General features: G+C 36.0%; 1 protein-coding gene across 19 annotated transcripts in view; it reads left to right on the plus strand.

Annotated features, from left to right (window-relative positions):
* Nucleotides 1-16,093, plus strand: part of LOC118444948 (rap guanine nucleotide exchange factor 2) — a 128,189-nt gene that overhangs the window by 109,667 nt on the left and 2,429 nt on the right. For 8 of the 19 annotated variants that reach the window (XM_035873762.2, XM_035873774.2, XM_035873773.2 and 5 more), the window contains 16 exons: nucleotides 2,482-2,694; nucleotides 2,785-3,137; nucleotides 3,217-3,678; nucleotides 3,784-4,076; nucleotides 4,149-4,452; nucleotides 4,550-4,781; nucleotides 4,884-5,188; nucleotides 5,307-5,491; nucleotides 5,620-5,831; nucleotides 5,960-6,191; nucleotides 6,304-6,603; nucleotides 6,728-7,045; nucleotides 8,658-8,774; nucleotides 10,938-11,090; nucleotides 12,657-12,899; nucleotides 15,047-16,093. The exon at nucleotides 15,047-16,093 is cut by the window's right edge and continues 2,429 nt beyond it. In XM_035873762.2, the coding sequence (XP_035729655.1) occupies nucleotides 2,482-2,694; nucleotides 2,785-3,137; nucleotides 3,217-3,678; nucleotides 3,784-4,076; nucleotides 4,149-4,452; nucleotides 4,550-4,781; nucleotides 4,884-5,188; nucleotides 5,307-5,491; nucleotides 5,620-5,831; nucleotides 5,960-6,191; nucleotides 6,304-6,603; nucleotides 6,728-7,045; nucleotides 8,658-8,774; nucleotides 10,938-11,090; nucleotides 12,657-12,899; nucleotides 15,047-15,078 (3,954 nt within the window). In that variant the 3' untranslated portion in view covers nucleotides 15,079-16,093. Of the gene's footprint in view, nucleotides 1-1,125; nucleotides 1,609-2,481; nucleotides 2,695-2,784; nucleotides 3,138-3,216; nucleotides 3,679-3,783; nucleotides 4,077-4,148; nucleotides 4,453-4,549; nucleotides 4,782-4,883; nucleotides 5,189-5,306; nucleotides 5,492-5,619; nucleotides 5,832-5,959; nucleotides 6,192-6,303; nucleotides 6,604-6,727; nucleotides 7,046-8,067; nucleotides 8,178-8,657; nucleotides 8,775-10,837; nucleotides 10,909-10,937; nucleotides 11,091-11,383; nucleotides 11,891-12,656; nucleotides 12,900-15,046 lie in introns of those variants that run through there. The other 11 variants (XM_085662861.1, XM_035873764.2, XM_035873776.2 and 8 more) reach the window with 10 other exon arrangements.

Below are 16,093 nucleotides of genomic sequence, written 5' to 3' on the forward strand. Positions count from 1 at the left end.
AGAATCGTCAATTGTTTCTCTTTGGACTGTGCTACAAGAAAGGAAAAAAAAAAGAAACAGAGAGAAAGAGAGATAAATAGATAGATGGATAGATAAGATAGATAGATAGGCAGATAGGTAGATAAATAGATATAAAGGGTATGTTGTTACATTTAGAAATGAAAGATCGAGGCATTTTGAAGAAAAAGCGAAAAAGAAAAGAAAGAAGAAAAAAATATTGCTATTGCTATCGGGAGCCCGGAGAATGTTCGGAAGCTACAGGTGGCACCCTCCATTAAAGGGCACCCCCCGTTGAGACGGACCTGAGTGGCCAATACTCTCGTTGGTCGGGTCACGTGATCTCCCGCGCTCTCGAAGGGAATGTCAGTGAATGAGGGTGGGGGGAGGGGCGGTGGTACGACGAGAAAGAGAGAAGTGAAAGAGAGAGAAAGAGAGAAGTGAAAGAGAGAGAAAGAGAGAGAGATAGTGGGATGGAGGGGGTCGAGAGACGAAAACATAGAGAGAGGATGGGAGCGGGCAAGTAGCAACTCTTCTCCGTTCCAATGAGACAGTTATACACGCTTCAGATGCCAAAACTATTAACTACGTAGTGACACGGATCGATATATTGCCTCTCTTACGTTATTGCCTCCCCTTATTTCACAACATTATCTATCATACGCTCATTCTGTTGCATTATCGAGTCACACGAGAATTATTTTATTTTGATTGTATTATTTTATTCGCGCATTGAAAAAAGAATTTCTTCTTCTTCATAATAGGGGAGTAAAGAAGAGACAGAATAAAAAGAAAACAAAAAAAAAAAAAAAAAAACAAAAAAGAAAAACAAAAAAAAAAAGAAAGAAAAGAAATAAAATTTCGCGTAAAATTTCTTTTCCCGGGAAAGAAGCAAAAAAAGAGGAAAGAAAAAGAAAAGGAACAACTTGCTCTTCCCTCTCCCCTCCCCTCCTCCAGCACCACCAAGCCCCCGAAAGAGTAGTCTGCTTTACCGATTTTTCCCGCCTTGCGGCATGCTGCATCGAAATTTCCATTCAGATGGCGCGCGCGCGCTCCTACGAAGGCCGAAAAGCGTCGAAGGCGGCCGAAGTCGATCGGTCGCGTCTCCGAAGGAAAGGAACCGCAGTCCCATGTTCGCTGCACTAAGTCGACGGCCTGTGAGGCCACGATACTATTACTCGCGCCACGAGTTGTACGGAACGCGCACAAAGAGCCTTGTCTCTTTCTCTCTCGTGGGTGTGTATCAGGACTGTGTTCAGGGACCGCGGGAGAAAAGAAACACGCGTATGGCATTGATATTTTTATTGTCGTCGTACCTTTCATCAAGGGAAGAACGTTTGTTAATAACGACGACGCGTTAGAATTTACATCGGAGATGTCCACGTTTTTTATGGATATATCTTAAATCATATTTAATCGTGAAATAACTATTACTCGATAGTGTTGAAAAGAAAGAATAAGCAGAGAAGGCAAAGTCGTTTAATAAGGAAACGGGAACGGCTAGTTAATAGCTGTCGTTCTTTTTTGGAAGGAAAAAGGTTGAGTTCCTTGACTCGATTGGAATATCATCGTCGTTACGAAAACACCATGGATGCCTTTGGCATGTATCAAGTGAGTCTGATCGAAATGACCTCGTAATTAGTCGATCATACGACGAATCTCTTTTGAGAGACGTGACCGTGATGATGGTACGGCGAGGCACGACGGCGTTCCTCCAGATGACAGATGTCGCGACGTTTTGTTTGGACACGCGCGCCTGTATGCGTGAACGGCGGCGCGTCTGTATCATCATCATCTTCTTCTCGTTGCATGCGTGATGTCATATCTTTACAGAAACCTAACCTAACATATTTAACACCAGCTCATCCCAATCACGCCCATTCCTGGTATTTTCCTTAACGTGCCTATGGTATATACCATGAAAAAAAACAAAACAAAAAAAAACATTTTTTTGTGCATTCCGATGAGAGACAACAACAATGATTTACGGTGTTAATTTTTTTTCAGAAATTATGCCTAACATGACAGGTTCTTTATTTTTTTATTTTTTTATTTTTTTTTTATCGATACGTTTGACAGATGGAGAATACATAAAAGGAGAATTATTCGTTTTCCTTTTCTTTTATTTTTTTTTTGTCTACTTCACTAAGATTTTATATTAAAATGTATTTTAAAGAATAGTTATCACTTGCAATTCTATATCGGATTAGGATTCTTTTCTTCTGTTATTTGCAAGTACACAAGAACATAGTTGTTCACTTAACTTGATTTCTCAATTGGAAAAGATCTCGTGAACAGTTTGTTTTAACTTTTTACAACGTTAGATTAATTGAACTGGAAAGATGAAAAAAAGTCCAGACAAAATTAATGATAATTTCTCTTTGCCTTTGTAGAAATAGATATAATTTTATATTGATATTATTCATACTTATGGATATTTTTCAAGATTAATTGTTAAATATTATGAAATTATTTTGTTTTCAGTTTTCGCAAGGCCTGACAGGTAGGCCAGAGCTGTATCAAAAATCCAATAGGAGTAGTCATTCAAGTGATACAAGTTCTGCGTACAGTGGCTCAGACACAATGACATCTGTACAAAGTTCTTTGGATGCGGACGCAGACGAGGTTGATCTTTCTGGTCTTGTTGAGTCTATAGTAGACAGCGATGAGGAAGAAGATTTGGCTGAGAGTATGGATGTATGTATCGTTGTCTTGTTAATATCTTTCTAATTGAAATAGTTTTGTATGAGGGTTAATATTAAATAAGAATGTTCTTTACTTATTTAGAGTTTGAATGTTCGTGATGCTGTACGAGAATGTTTAGAAAAAGATCCTGTGGAAAGAACAGAAGAAGATATAGAGACACTTTTAGAATTTACACAACAACTAAAGGCCTTCACCAATATGACACTGGCTGTAAGAAGAGCGCTGTGCGCTGTCATGGTATTTGCAGTGGTTGAACGAGCTGGCATGGTTGTATTAAATGATGGAGAAGAATTGGATAGTTGGAGTGTACTCATTAACGGTACTGTTGAAATTGAACACAGTAATGGCGAGGTGGAACAGCTTCATCTTGGAGATAGTTTTGGTATTTTACCTACCATGGATCGACTTCTGCATCAAGGTGTTATGAGGACAAAGTGAGTATAGAGATTAGTTATAGAAAATATAATTTCTTTATGATCTCTTACAGATATAAGAATGAGAGTTTTGTTTTAGATGTGACGATTGCCAATTCGTGTGTGTCACACAAGCAGATTATTTTAGAATTCAGCATCAAGGTGAAGAAAATACGAGAAGACACGAAGAGAATGGTAGGGTGACATTAGTTACAGAATTACGAGGCGCCTTGGATGGTGGTGTACGCCGGGGTCATGTAGTGATTAGAGCAACCCCCGAGCGTTTAATGTTACAACTTATCGAAGAAAACAGTATTACGGATCCCACTTATGTGGAAGATTTTTTATTAACTCATCGAACTTTTATCGATAGCCCTTTATTAGTTGCGAGCCAATTATTAGAGTGGTTTGACCAAGCTCAGGTCAGAGATCGTGTTGCGCGTGTTGTATTACTTTGGGTAAATAATCATTTTACGGATTTTGAAACGGATCCAGCTATGATGGAATTTTTAGAAGCCTTTGAAGCTGGATTGGAAAGAGAAAAAATGCAGGGTCAACAAAGGTGAGACGATAAGTTTATCATATCATTATCGCAAGTATATGATTATATACATTTTTTTTTTTTTTTTCCTGAAAAATACATATCTCTTATATTGGAAATTTTTAGGTTATTAAATATTGCCTGCGCGGCAAAAGCAAGGACGCGGAATGTAACATTAGCAAGGCCTAACAGAGATGAAATTCTCCACTTTAGCATTTTAGGTGGTTATGAAAGAGGTTTTGGAATTTTTATTTCAAAAGTTGATAAGAGATCGAAGGCTGAGGATGTCGGTTTAAAACGTGGCGATCAAATTTTGGAAGTGAACGGGCAAAGCTTTGAACATGTTAATCATGCCAAAGCATTGGAAATTTTAAGGAGTTCGACTCATCTCAGTATCACCGTAAAATCTAATCTTCTTGGTAAGATTTATATAAGAAAATAATTATCCTCAAATATAGATCATTTTTTAACGTTTGATTATTTCTGTTTAGCTTTCAAAGAAATGCTCCAAATGCCGGATAATTCTCCAAGGCCAAGAGGAAGGGCAAATAAGCCAGAAATTCCTAGACTTCAATCTGATCCACGCGCAAGACTCTCTACTCATGTTGATCCTATAACTCCAGTAAATCCCTTGAATCCTTTAGTAGGTGGAGTACATCTCTTAATAGCAGATAGTAATGTTTCTCCTTGTAAGGATGCTAAAAAGGAGCATAAAGGATTTATGACTCTTGGACCTAAACGGAGATTACAAAAAGCACTTATGAAAATGAATATACTGCCAAAGAATACAATCAAGTTAGTATTATAAGATATGATTATGTTATATACTTTATATATTTTCATTTTAAAAATATTTTTTAAAACTTGATGATTTGTATTCTCTGTTTTACAGCGATGGTGTGCACTTAGATGATCCTCTCGCTCCACCACATACACCGCCAGGAACGTGCGGTTCACAAACTACAACTAATCTATATCATTCGAAAAGTAATCCTGATCTTACATCATTATATTGTTACGATGATCTTAGAGCACCAGATTATCCGGAACACGTATTAAAGGTTTACAAGGCTGATCAAACTTGTAAATATCTTCTCATTCACAAAGAGACAACGGCGCATGAGGTAATTAGAGTTATATCAAAAAGAACATCACGTTTATATAATGCGATTAGTTTTAATATTGGTCGCTCATTTTTCTTTTTTTTTTTTTTTTTTTTTTTCAAGGTGGTAATGCTCGCGCTACAGGAGTTTGGTATCACCGAAAGTAGTTCGAATTTCTCTTTGGCGGAAGTAAGTGTTGGTGAAGGTGGGATGATCAAGCAGCGAAGATTACCAGAACAGCTGCAAAATCTTGCAGAAAGAATCGGTTTAAGTTCGCGTTATTATTTAAAGACTAACGGTATATCAGAAACTTTAGTAGCGGACGAACAGGCGCCTGAACTTATACGTGAATCTCAAGTACATTTTCTACAATTAAATGCTGTAGAGGTAGCCATCCAATTAACTCTACAGGATTTTAGTATATTTAGGTGAGTTTATCTCTATGAAATTATATCGAATTTTTATTTTTATTCTTTTTTTTTTTTTTTTTTTTTTTTATTTTTTCTTTTATATCATATCAGGAGATAATCGTTGTATATTTTACAGACAAATTGAATCTACAGAATATGTGGACGATTTATTTGAATTAAAGAGCAGGTACGGAATACCAATGCTCAGTCAGTTCGCGGAGCTAGTCAATAGAGAAATGTTTTGGGTCGTTACGGAAGTTTGTTCCGAGCACAATCTTGTACGCCGTAGCAAGATTATAAAACAATTTATAAAAATAGCTCGTAAGTTTTCCTTTTTTTTTTTCTTTTTTTTCTTTTTTTAAACCCTCCGTGGATATACTATATGGAGGACTTGGGTTATAATTGAAATTTTTCCCTTGATTTATTTTTAATCTGATTTCCCTTTATAGGACAATGCAAAGAGTGTAAAAATTTTAATTCTATGTTCGCAATTGTATCTGGTCTTGGTCATGGCGCGGTGTCGAGGTTGAGAGCATCTTGGGAAAAACTGCCAAGTAAATATCAGAGATTATTCAGTGATTTACAAGAGTTAATGGATCCTAGTCGTAACATGAGTAAATATCGTCAACTAGTAGCGTCCGAACAAACGCAACCACCGATCGTAAGCAATTATTATAAATATATTTACAATTTTTCTTTTTTTTTTTTTTTTTTATTTTTTCTTTTTTCTTTTTTTCGAAAGCGTTGCATTATATTAATCGATTATATTTCTCTTTGTGTATCACATAGATACCCTTCTATCCTGTAGTCAAAAAAGATTTGACCTTTATTCATCTGGGTAACGATTCTAGAGTAGAAGGTTTAGTGAATTTCGAAAAGCTCAGAATGATCGCTAAAGAGGTCAGAACATTGACGAATATGTGTTCGTCTCCGTACGATCTATTGACCATGTTGGAAAGAGGTGGACAACCACCGAGTTCCGCGATGGTAGCATTGAATCAAATGACAACGGGTAATCAAGGTATATAATATAACAGGATAATCTTTGGAAAAGAATTTAATTGATTATGTCATGATGTTATTCGTTTGCAAGTATACGTTTACGTATTAATAAAATTCGTAAAAACGTATAGGTGGTCAAACGGCAACGGTTAAAAGACGTAAGAAATCGGCAGCGGCACCAAATCCGAAGAAAATGTTCGAAGAAGCACAAATGGTACGAAGAGTAAAGGCATATCTTGCTAATATGAAAGTTATTACCGACGAGGAACGATTGCACGCACTTTCCGTCGATTGCGAACCTCATGCCGGTGCTGTCGCCATTGCTGCAGCGGTACCACTCACTGGAAGTCGAGGGAGAAGGCATCCTTCTCCCACGCTTTCAACTACGAGTAGTGCCAGTAGCACGAGCGAGGGAAGAAAGAGCATACAAGGTCGGTTGTCTTTATAAAATGATTGAAAACTTCCTTGATTACGTCATTATTTACATAATTACGACATTCTTCTACATGTTTATATCGTTTAAACGGGATATCCGTAATATTTCATTTTTCTTAGGTACAAAGTTCGGAGCTGCCTCACCTCAGGCAGTAAGGAAGATGTTGGCTCTTTCAGATCCTCACAAAACTCGACCGTATCAACCTAAACATTGTCCACCACCCCTTCCAGTACCTGGATTGGCATTGCACTCTAGTGGACTTGAACCAAGTCCTGGTGCACCGAGAAGAGTTGGTTCTGGTAGTAGAGTTCCGATGCACGAAAGATCGCACAGTGATACACCTTCGAGTTTACCACCACCGGTTGATCTCAGTGCCGAGAGTAGCAGTGTCACAAGTCTGAGTAATCTTCAACCATTACGGAAAACTTTAACGAGCGGTAAGTTAGATCTATCGTATCCATTTCGAATGGTTTGGAACGAGATGCTGCCGAGAAGTATTAGCAAAGTAGACATTATTTTCGTATATATTTCACGCTATTCAAAATTTTTCATATCGTTCGTTTATTTCATACTCTTCGCTGATTCTAATCACAACTGTCCAATGTTTCTTCAATTCCTCGTTCACTTCGTAAATCATATTACATGCGTTTACGTTCAAGGCAACTTTTAATCTAATAATAACCATTATGCGTAATCGCATTGTGAAACTGTTTTAGAAATCAATTACCGTATTGCCAATTATGTATGAAAATATTTCCACGAAATTTATAATTATAGGAGATATTAATATCAAATTAAACTATTGTTCGTTAATAATATAGGAACGTTGAAACGAGCGAATCGATATTTGGAACGAAAGTTACTCGATGAATGTTAATGAAAATTTAAACTTGGACAGTTTCGATTTGAAAGTTGCTATTCTACACGATATATATATATATATATATATATATATATATATATATATATACACATATATATAACGGGCATGCATCTCGCGACATAACCAATCATCCACGCACCTTATCATTGCTCGTAACATACACTTGGTCAGGTCTCGTAACGAGAGGAAGTCCATTTTGTCTGCACGCTGCACAGCCGTTTACGCAATTCATAAATGTTCCATGTTATTTAGTTTCTTATATCCATATATACATACATACACACACACACACACACACACACACACGCATATTGTTATGCCGTATTATTACCGTAGCTCGCGCTTTTTTATCGATCAGCCGTTAGGTAACAAAATCACCTCGATCCTTATCCCAATACGAAGCGTTTGATTTTCTTCGCTTTAGATCCAGAATACTTTTTCTCCCTTCCTAACTCTATTTCTATCTCATTCTCTTTTTCTCTTTCTCTTTCTCCCTCATTCTTACTCTTTCTCTCTTTTTTGACCATGGGACATACGAGGAAATCGCGTGAATTCACGTCTTTCGTTCGTTTTCAGGAGAAAAAAAGATTATTTGAGATGAGAGGCACGCGCGTATCTACGTCAACTTATTAAACGAGAGACGGCTTTGAGATCTCATCGATGAGTATTATATCCATTCTTTTCTAATACTATATATATATATATAGTAGTTGTCATATTGATAAATTAATTATTAATTAATTTTATTATATATATATATATATATATATCTTTCTCTTTTGATATTTGCAAATTAGAACGTAGTGTATTATAGAATTTATTGAGAAATCGAAAGGATCTCTTACTATGATCGAGCTTGTCTCTGCCTCTTTTGTTAAAGCTTAGAGTAGTAATTGCTTCTAGCAGCGTGCGTGTGCGCGCGCGTGGATGACCTTTCCCCATCTCTGACCCTTCTACCCCACCCCCCGCGCTCAAGAAAAAGAGAATCGATTCGATAAGATAAAAAGAGAAAAGAGAAAATTGCAAAAAAAAAAAAAAAAAAAAAAGAAAAGAAAAAAAAAGAAAGAAAGAAAAAAGAGTGAGCGCGTTCAGCGGCCGCAGCAGGACGGGACTTGGATATTTCGAACGTGTTTAGTGATGGAAGTGTCTTGGGGACGTGTGCGTAGGTTCAGTGACGAGCAGTGATAGCGGTCACAGTACTCAACTGGACAGTCATAGTGGAAGCAGCGTAGAGGCAGGTGGCAGTCCGCCACCACCGCAAAGACGGCATTCCGCCATGCAAGGTACGTAATTTTACGTGATAAGGAAGGCGAACGATCCTGTGCTCGTGACTTCTTTATCGTCCTCCATTCCGTAGCATCGTGTAGTGAGTATAAAGTATTCTTAGAAACGAGTTGTGGTACTGTTCTCGTTAGATGTGAGAGAGAGAGACTTATTTAACGCCCGATATAATCTACTCTATAACGGTCACCTTTCAGTCACTAAAGATTTTACATTGAAATTACGATTTCTCGTTTTTTTTTCTTCCCTCCCCCCTCTCCCCTCTCTCTCCCCCTTTTTTCCTTCATACCGTACATTATAATACACGATATATTTATCGTATGATAGAGAAAAATTAATGCACCGTTAAATAAGTCTTTGCCTTCTTATTTTTTCATTGATTTATCCTTTCTTTTTTTTTTTTCTTTTTTTTTCTTTTTTTTATTTTTTTTTATTTTTTTTTGTTTTATCGAAAAACTTTAAAAACTTTCGTCTTCGATGATTGCTCTCCTCTACCTTATCGGGCCCCTCCCCCCGTCCAGCCTCGCGCCCCCATCTCCCTTTATTATCATGAAAATTTGTTTTATATCGACGCGTCAACTCGTCCGACACACGTGTCCTCGCATTTATTTGCTCAATTTTGCAACTCTATGATACATGCAAAGATCAAAGGATCTCAATGGTATTGTAAAAGAGAACGGCTATGTTTATTACACGAAACTTTTGAATTACATATTTACATGAAGAATCTTGTGTTTTCTTTTTTCTTCTTCTTTTTTTTTTTCTTTTCTTCTTTTTTTCTTTCTCTTTTTCCTTTTTCTTTTTGAATCTAATCATTCGAACATTTTCTTTCACGTTTAATGCGCGGACACGGGTAACGTATTGAGGAAACGCGTATGATGATTTGTAGAAACGTTTTAATTATTAATTTAATATCGATCGTTTTTTAATGTTTATATTTATCCTTTGTCAAAAGTATTTCCCCCCCCCTCCCTGTTATATGAATCCTTCGTCGAATTTTAATGATCTGGTCGAGCTTTAATTTCGAAGAAACGTATGTCCCATGGCCCCCCGTACATCATTCATTTTCTCACCTTCGTGAAGAAGTTCGATCATCGTTACATATGTATATATACGTGTGTACAGGATTTATTTTAAATCTTATCATCAAATTTACAAGCTCATTCTACGTCTTTTATCTGAATATGGACAAAAAAAAAAGGTTTTAATATAAAATACGTATGTCTTTTTCGTTTATGAGTGTTTTTAAAAGCATGCGTTTCGAATTGTTCTCAACTTATTTATTTATTTTTTTTCTCTTAAATTAAGTCAATAAAGATGTTACGTCTTTTTCGTAGATGAGAAACGAAAGTTAAATAGAATAATTTACTTATTTTTTGCAATTATATATTTACAATTTCGGAACTTTAAAACGTATGGATGTATGTATGTATGTATGTATGTATGTATGTATGTATGTATGTATGTATGTATGTATGTATGTATATATGTATATATGTATGTATATGTATGTATGTATGTATATATCGCTTGTAAATTTGATGACATTGGGGACATTCATTAGCGCGTAGTACTATTGGTATAATAACTTCGTTAATATTATTGTATTGGAAATATCGATAAAAGAACAAAGGAACGTGCAGCTTGTATATTCGCATTTATTTTTTTTTTTTTTCAATCGTTTTTTTAATATATACATCTTGAAAATAGCTTGCGTAAATTGTCGCTTTTAGCTTTTTTTTTTTTTTTTTTAATATTATTACAACATTCAGCTTTTGTATAGCACAAACGACCTGCCGTTTCTCGTGCGCTTGAAAAAAATATTTTGTAATATATTATACGTTTCCGTCATTTTTATTAACGGGAAACGAAAAAAGAGCGCGGCCGTCTCATTTCTCATTTACATTTGCTATCCAAAAAGTGGTTCATGCTTTTATCCGTCTATTTGTTTATGTATATATATATATATATATATATATATATATATATACATACATGTACATATATGTATACCTGTATATACAAAATCCAAGGAAAAAAAAAAAAGAGATTTATAACATTGAAGAGAAAGAGGAGAAAGACAGGGGAAGAAGAAGGAAAAGAATAAAAAATAAAAGATAGTTTAAAAAGAAAACAATCGTATGTGGCCTCTGTGTATGGTGCAGGGTCAATTATGAGAGGTGGTGCTCCACCGTTTCCTCACGCTGTAGCAGTGTTACCTCCGCTTCCTGCCAACCACAACCAGAATCACAACCACAATCATCATCATCACCAACATTATCACGATCATCACCATCACGAACCCCAAACCCCTCAAGGTGAGTCTGCTGCGTCTACCTGCTATCTCTTTCATGCTGCTATTGCGCTTTATCTTTATTTTCTTAATTTCTCTCTCTCTCTCTCTCTCTCTCTCTCTCTCTCCTTCCTCTCTTTCTATTTCTCTCTCTCTCTTTCTCATATTCTCATTCTATCATTTCCTTTCAATTCCATATATTTCATTTCAAATAAATCGCTCTAATGATTGCAATGAACATGGGCTCAAAAAAAAAAAATAAAAAAAATAAAAAATATATATACATATAATATAACTATATTTTTAATTCGAGTATAGACTTTTTAACGAGCTTAATGATCATTACCATATATTGAAATCGATGTTGTAGGGATGTTTTCAAATAGCCAACGTGTTGTTCGTTTGTATGCATCATAATGAGCGATATTATAATGTGGACCTTGATTGATTGTAAAAAAAAAAAGAAAATGGAAAAAAAAAGGAAAAAGGTAGCTTACATAACAAATTAACTATACCTGTATGATAAAATTATAGCTGCCGAAGGAATGCTAGTGCATCCCCATCACATTATTGCATTATGTATGTATGTATGTATATATGTATGTATCTATACGTATACGCTTGCTTGCCTTGCGCGCGCCTTTTGCTTGTGTGCTGCTGGTTACGTGCTATTATAGAAAATTGCAACGTGTTGCATCTCGGTATTTTACTGTTTATCTCTGCGTGGTGCATGCTCTCTTCGGTCTCTTTAACGGAATACGAAGCCTTCTTTTCAGGGTACTAACCACGTGGAGAACGGTTTTCCGTGTACGCGTTGGTCTCCTTCCATGTATTTTCTTTTTTTTTTTGATTTTTTTTTTTTTTAATCACCTCCTTTCTTTCTTCTATATCTCTTTCTCTCTCTCTCTCTCTCTCTCTCTCTCTCTCTCTCTCTCTTTCTCTTTCTCTTTCTTTCTCTTTCTGTTTTGTTGGTCGGACACAACGGTGAATCGTGGCGAGCGTTGGCGGTTAAATCCGCTCGCTTATTCCCGATTTCGATCTCGAGCTAGCGTGATTCCTCTGTTACGACTTTTGTAATTGGATATATTGGCCTATATAATTGAAAAGAACTTGTAACTGTATCGGCTAACTCACGGAACTTCGGGGAGCCATAAAGAAGTTAACCGGTTTGACATACTTTTCGAGAAAATGGCGGAAGAAATCTCTTATTTGTATTTTATTAAACTAAATTGTTCCGTTATCGTATGAATAAATTTTTAATGTTCCTTATCGATCACGCATTTTTCTATCCTAAGGAATAAGTTAACCATCAACTTGAGAATTATAAAAATTGAATAGAGATTTAAGGTCGTTGCAGTAAGAAACACGCTCGACGGATCGATGGATCCCGATCGCGGATTTGTTCGACGATTCGACATGGTATTACGAAATGGTTTTTGATTTGATTTGCTGGCGATACTAATGGAGAATAGAGAAAAAGAAAAGAAAAGAAAATAAATAGAATAGATAGGGAGGCGTAGGTTTTTGCGTTGTTGTTGTTGTTTCTTTGCTGGTGGTGAGAATCGAGAGAAAGAAAGTCGAGGGTTTTCAGGTTCCGGTCTGGCCGGAGTCCAGGGCCCACCAAGCGCAGGGACAACGACCATTATGACGAACCTTACATCCATGACGACGATGACGTCGAACGCGTCGATGAGAGCCGGCCTGGCCGGCATGGGTGGTAGTCAGTGCCGCCAACCACCGGCTTACAAAGTCGCAGCGCAGATGGCAAGATTACACAGGCTCGGCCGTGCTCACAGCCACGAAGGAGTTACTTATCGGACCGATCACGAAGATGGTACTACAACACACAATCGAATACTTCGCACCCTCTACTTTCGCGCCTCTCTTTTTTCTTACATAAATAAATGCGTCTACGTGACTGGTTACGTTCACTTTTACACGTGTCTCTCTATATTACTCGTGTATTATTCGTCTATCATTTTTATTTTCATACTTTCTCATTCACGAGAATGATCTCTTACGAATGTATACGAACGTATATATATATATATATATATATATATATATATAAAAATATATATAAATGTATGTGTACTTTCGTTCTCTTTCTCTACATACTCTATATATGACGACGATCGGCTCCGATCATCGATCAATGAGATTTCTCTATTCTTTCTATCTTTTCCATCTTACTCGTGACACAGTTCCGACTTTCTTCAGAGACAAGTTATTTTCAGAGCCATTTACAACGGAAGGGTAACTTTGAAAATGCGGAGAAGGACAACAATGGAAAGGCGTTGTGTATCGTTTACGACTCGAAGGAATTTTATTCAATCGTAGTTTGTTTCGTAGAGCTCCGTAGAGATGCTTTGGGCTTGTCTATAGTTATCAAGTCTGATAGTCGATTGCAGTTGATAATTACAGTGTGTGTGTGTGTGTGTGTGTGTATGTATATATATATATACATATATATATATATATATACATATATACCTATACATATAATGCACTTAATAAAGCATCAGCGAGATGATACGAGTATTGTGGTAGATATTGAGATAACGTAAGAAACGTATGTAATTAGTAGTTGCGTGAACTATATATATATATGATTAAATTAATTTATTATTTATTTATTCTTTTTTTTCTTTGAAATATTTTTTTTTCGTTTGTATTCGTTTACAAGGTTACCCTCCGATTACGTTTCACGAAGTCCTCAGTTTAAATCGTTATTTAGTTACTATTCTTCATCTTGTACATCGAACAAAGTTATTAAAATTATTTTTATAGAAAGGCGAACTAATGTGAGTCCATCGATATAACATTACTACGTTATCAATCGATTAGAGAATAATATAATAATTTCATCACAAATATTATGTTATATGTGTGGAAACGTATCGTTCGAACGACCTCGTTCGGTTTTGTAAATAATTCCTTGCTAAACCAAAAGTGTTAAATTGTCAACACAAAATGCTGCTTGCCTATAACTCGTTAATGAGAGATTTAATTTTTTATGTTTACTTGTTAATTTTTCTTTCTTTTTTTTCTTTTGTGTGTGAGCATCGTACACTACACCATATTGCATCCCATTGAAAGCATCTCAATATGCATACTTATCACGAATAATTTTGTTTTTTTTTCTTTTTTTTTTTTTTTTTTTTTTTTTTTTATCCTACCTCGCATCGTCCACCCATCACCGAAAATCGTATGAATTATTCCTGTATGATCGTACTCATTCCTGCATTCTTTGCCTTCATATAATATTTATCGCGAAAAATATTTATCCACATTCACGAGTGTCGTTAACAGCGATATATATATATATATATATATATATATATATATATATATATACATGAGAACACACAACGAACACAGAAGAGGAGCTATCCGTATCATTTTTTCTCCTATTTGCGTGATGACGCCGCGGCATGGCTCGCTTGCTTGCGCCCAATCTGCACGTCTTTTCCTTTCATCCACCCCTCCCCTCCTGATCCTAGCGTCTCTCGATTCGACGGTCTCGATTATAATTTTTGATTTCAATTTTTTTTTTTTTTTTTCGTTTTCTTCTTATTTTCTCTTGTTTTCGGAGACGTGGATACGTAGTTAACGAGACGCAGCTTGTAAAATCGATCTTATAGTACCCTCTTCCGATTTTTTGTCATGACGTTTAAAAAGATCGTCGTTGAAATTTTTGAAAATAAAATAAAATATAATAAAATAAAAAATAAAAAAAAAAAAGAAAAAAAAAAAAAGAAAAATGTAATAAGAAACGACAGAGATTAAAAAAAAAAAATAGAAAAAAATAAAAAATATCGAAAAGCATTTTCTCGCGCGACGACATATATATATATATATATATATATATATTCGTCGAGCGTTTTCTTTTTTTCTTTCTTTCTTTCTTTATTTCTTTCTTTATTTCTTTCTTTCCTTCGATCGATCAAAATCGTCTAAAGTATCTATGAAATGTTCCAGATGACGAGGACGCCCAAGTGTCGGCGGTATAAACAATCGACGAGCATGCCGAGCAACGAGACCCGGCCGTCCCATAGTTAATTTTCTTAATGCTGATTTCCTTTCGTCGGGGATCGAAAAGTCGAGAAATACGAGAAACGTTCTCAATAAACGTTTCGTAAAGAACGAATTAGGAGAGACATGGCGAAGTTCGAAATTGCACGGGAGCGGCGCAACTTCGTAAACATTTTGTCTTTTGCCACGTAGATCTTCAATCGATCATTATTATCGACGGACGAGGAAAGATGCAGCATCAAGTCCGAAGTTAGCAACGAGCTCGATCGTGCGAGATGGATACTAATAATTGAATCTCAAGATACGTTTGAATTCTTCCTCTTTCTCTGTTTTTTTTTTCTTTTTTTCTTTTTTTTTTTTGCCCTTAAAATAGATTGAAAGTTAAAGAGAGAGAGAGAGAGGGAGAGAGAGAGAGAGAGAGAGAGAGAGAGAGAGAGAGAGAGAGAGAGAGAGAGAGAGGAGAGAGGAGAGAGACAGAGAGAGAGATAGAGAGAAAGAGAAAAAGAGAGAGAAGAAAATTAAAGGAAGAAAAATGAAAGCACGATGACTTTCGTTGAGCAGTGCAAAGCGCTCGTCTTCCACAAGTGAAAAAAAAAAAGAAAGAAGAAAAAAAAATGACGAGGAAATTTGTTCTGATGAATAGAAGACAAAGAAAGAATGAATGAATAAATGAATGGAAGGATGGATGAATGAATGAATGGATGAATGAATGAATGAATGAAAGAAAGAGAAAGGGAACAGTGCGAAAATCGCTAAAAGAAGAGAGAAATGCGGGTAAGTCGTACTCCGCGATATGCGAAATCGTGTGAACGTAAGCTGGCGAAACACTTTAGCATGGATTACTTTCTCTTTCTTTTGCTCCTTTCATTTTGTTTTGCTTTTCACGTTGAAATACGAAAAGGATAAGGAAAGCTTCATCGTCGGGCCGTCGTCGGTAAGCTCTCGACACGAATCGATGAGAGAAAAGAAAGGAAGAAAAGAAAAGAAACAAAA

The sequence above is a fragment of the Vespa mandarinia genome, chromosome 1, assembly GCF_050613455.1.
Source record: "Vespa mandarinia isolate Hongniang chromosome 1, ASM5061345v1, whole genome shotgun sequence".
NCBI lineage: Eukaryota > Metazoa > Arthropoda > Insecta > Hymenoptera > Vespidae > Vespa > Vespa mandarinia.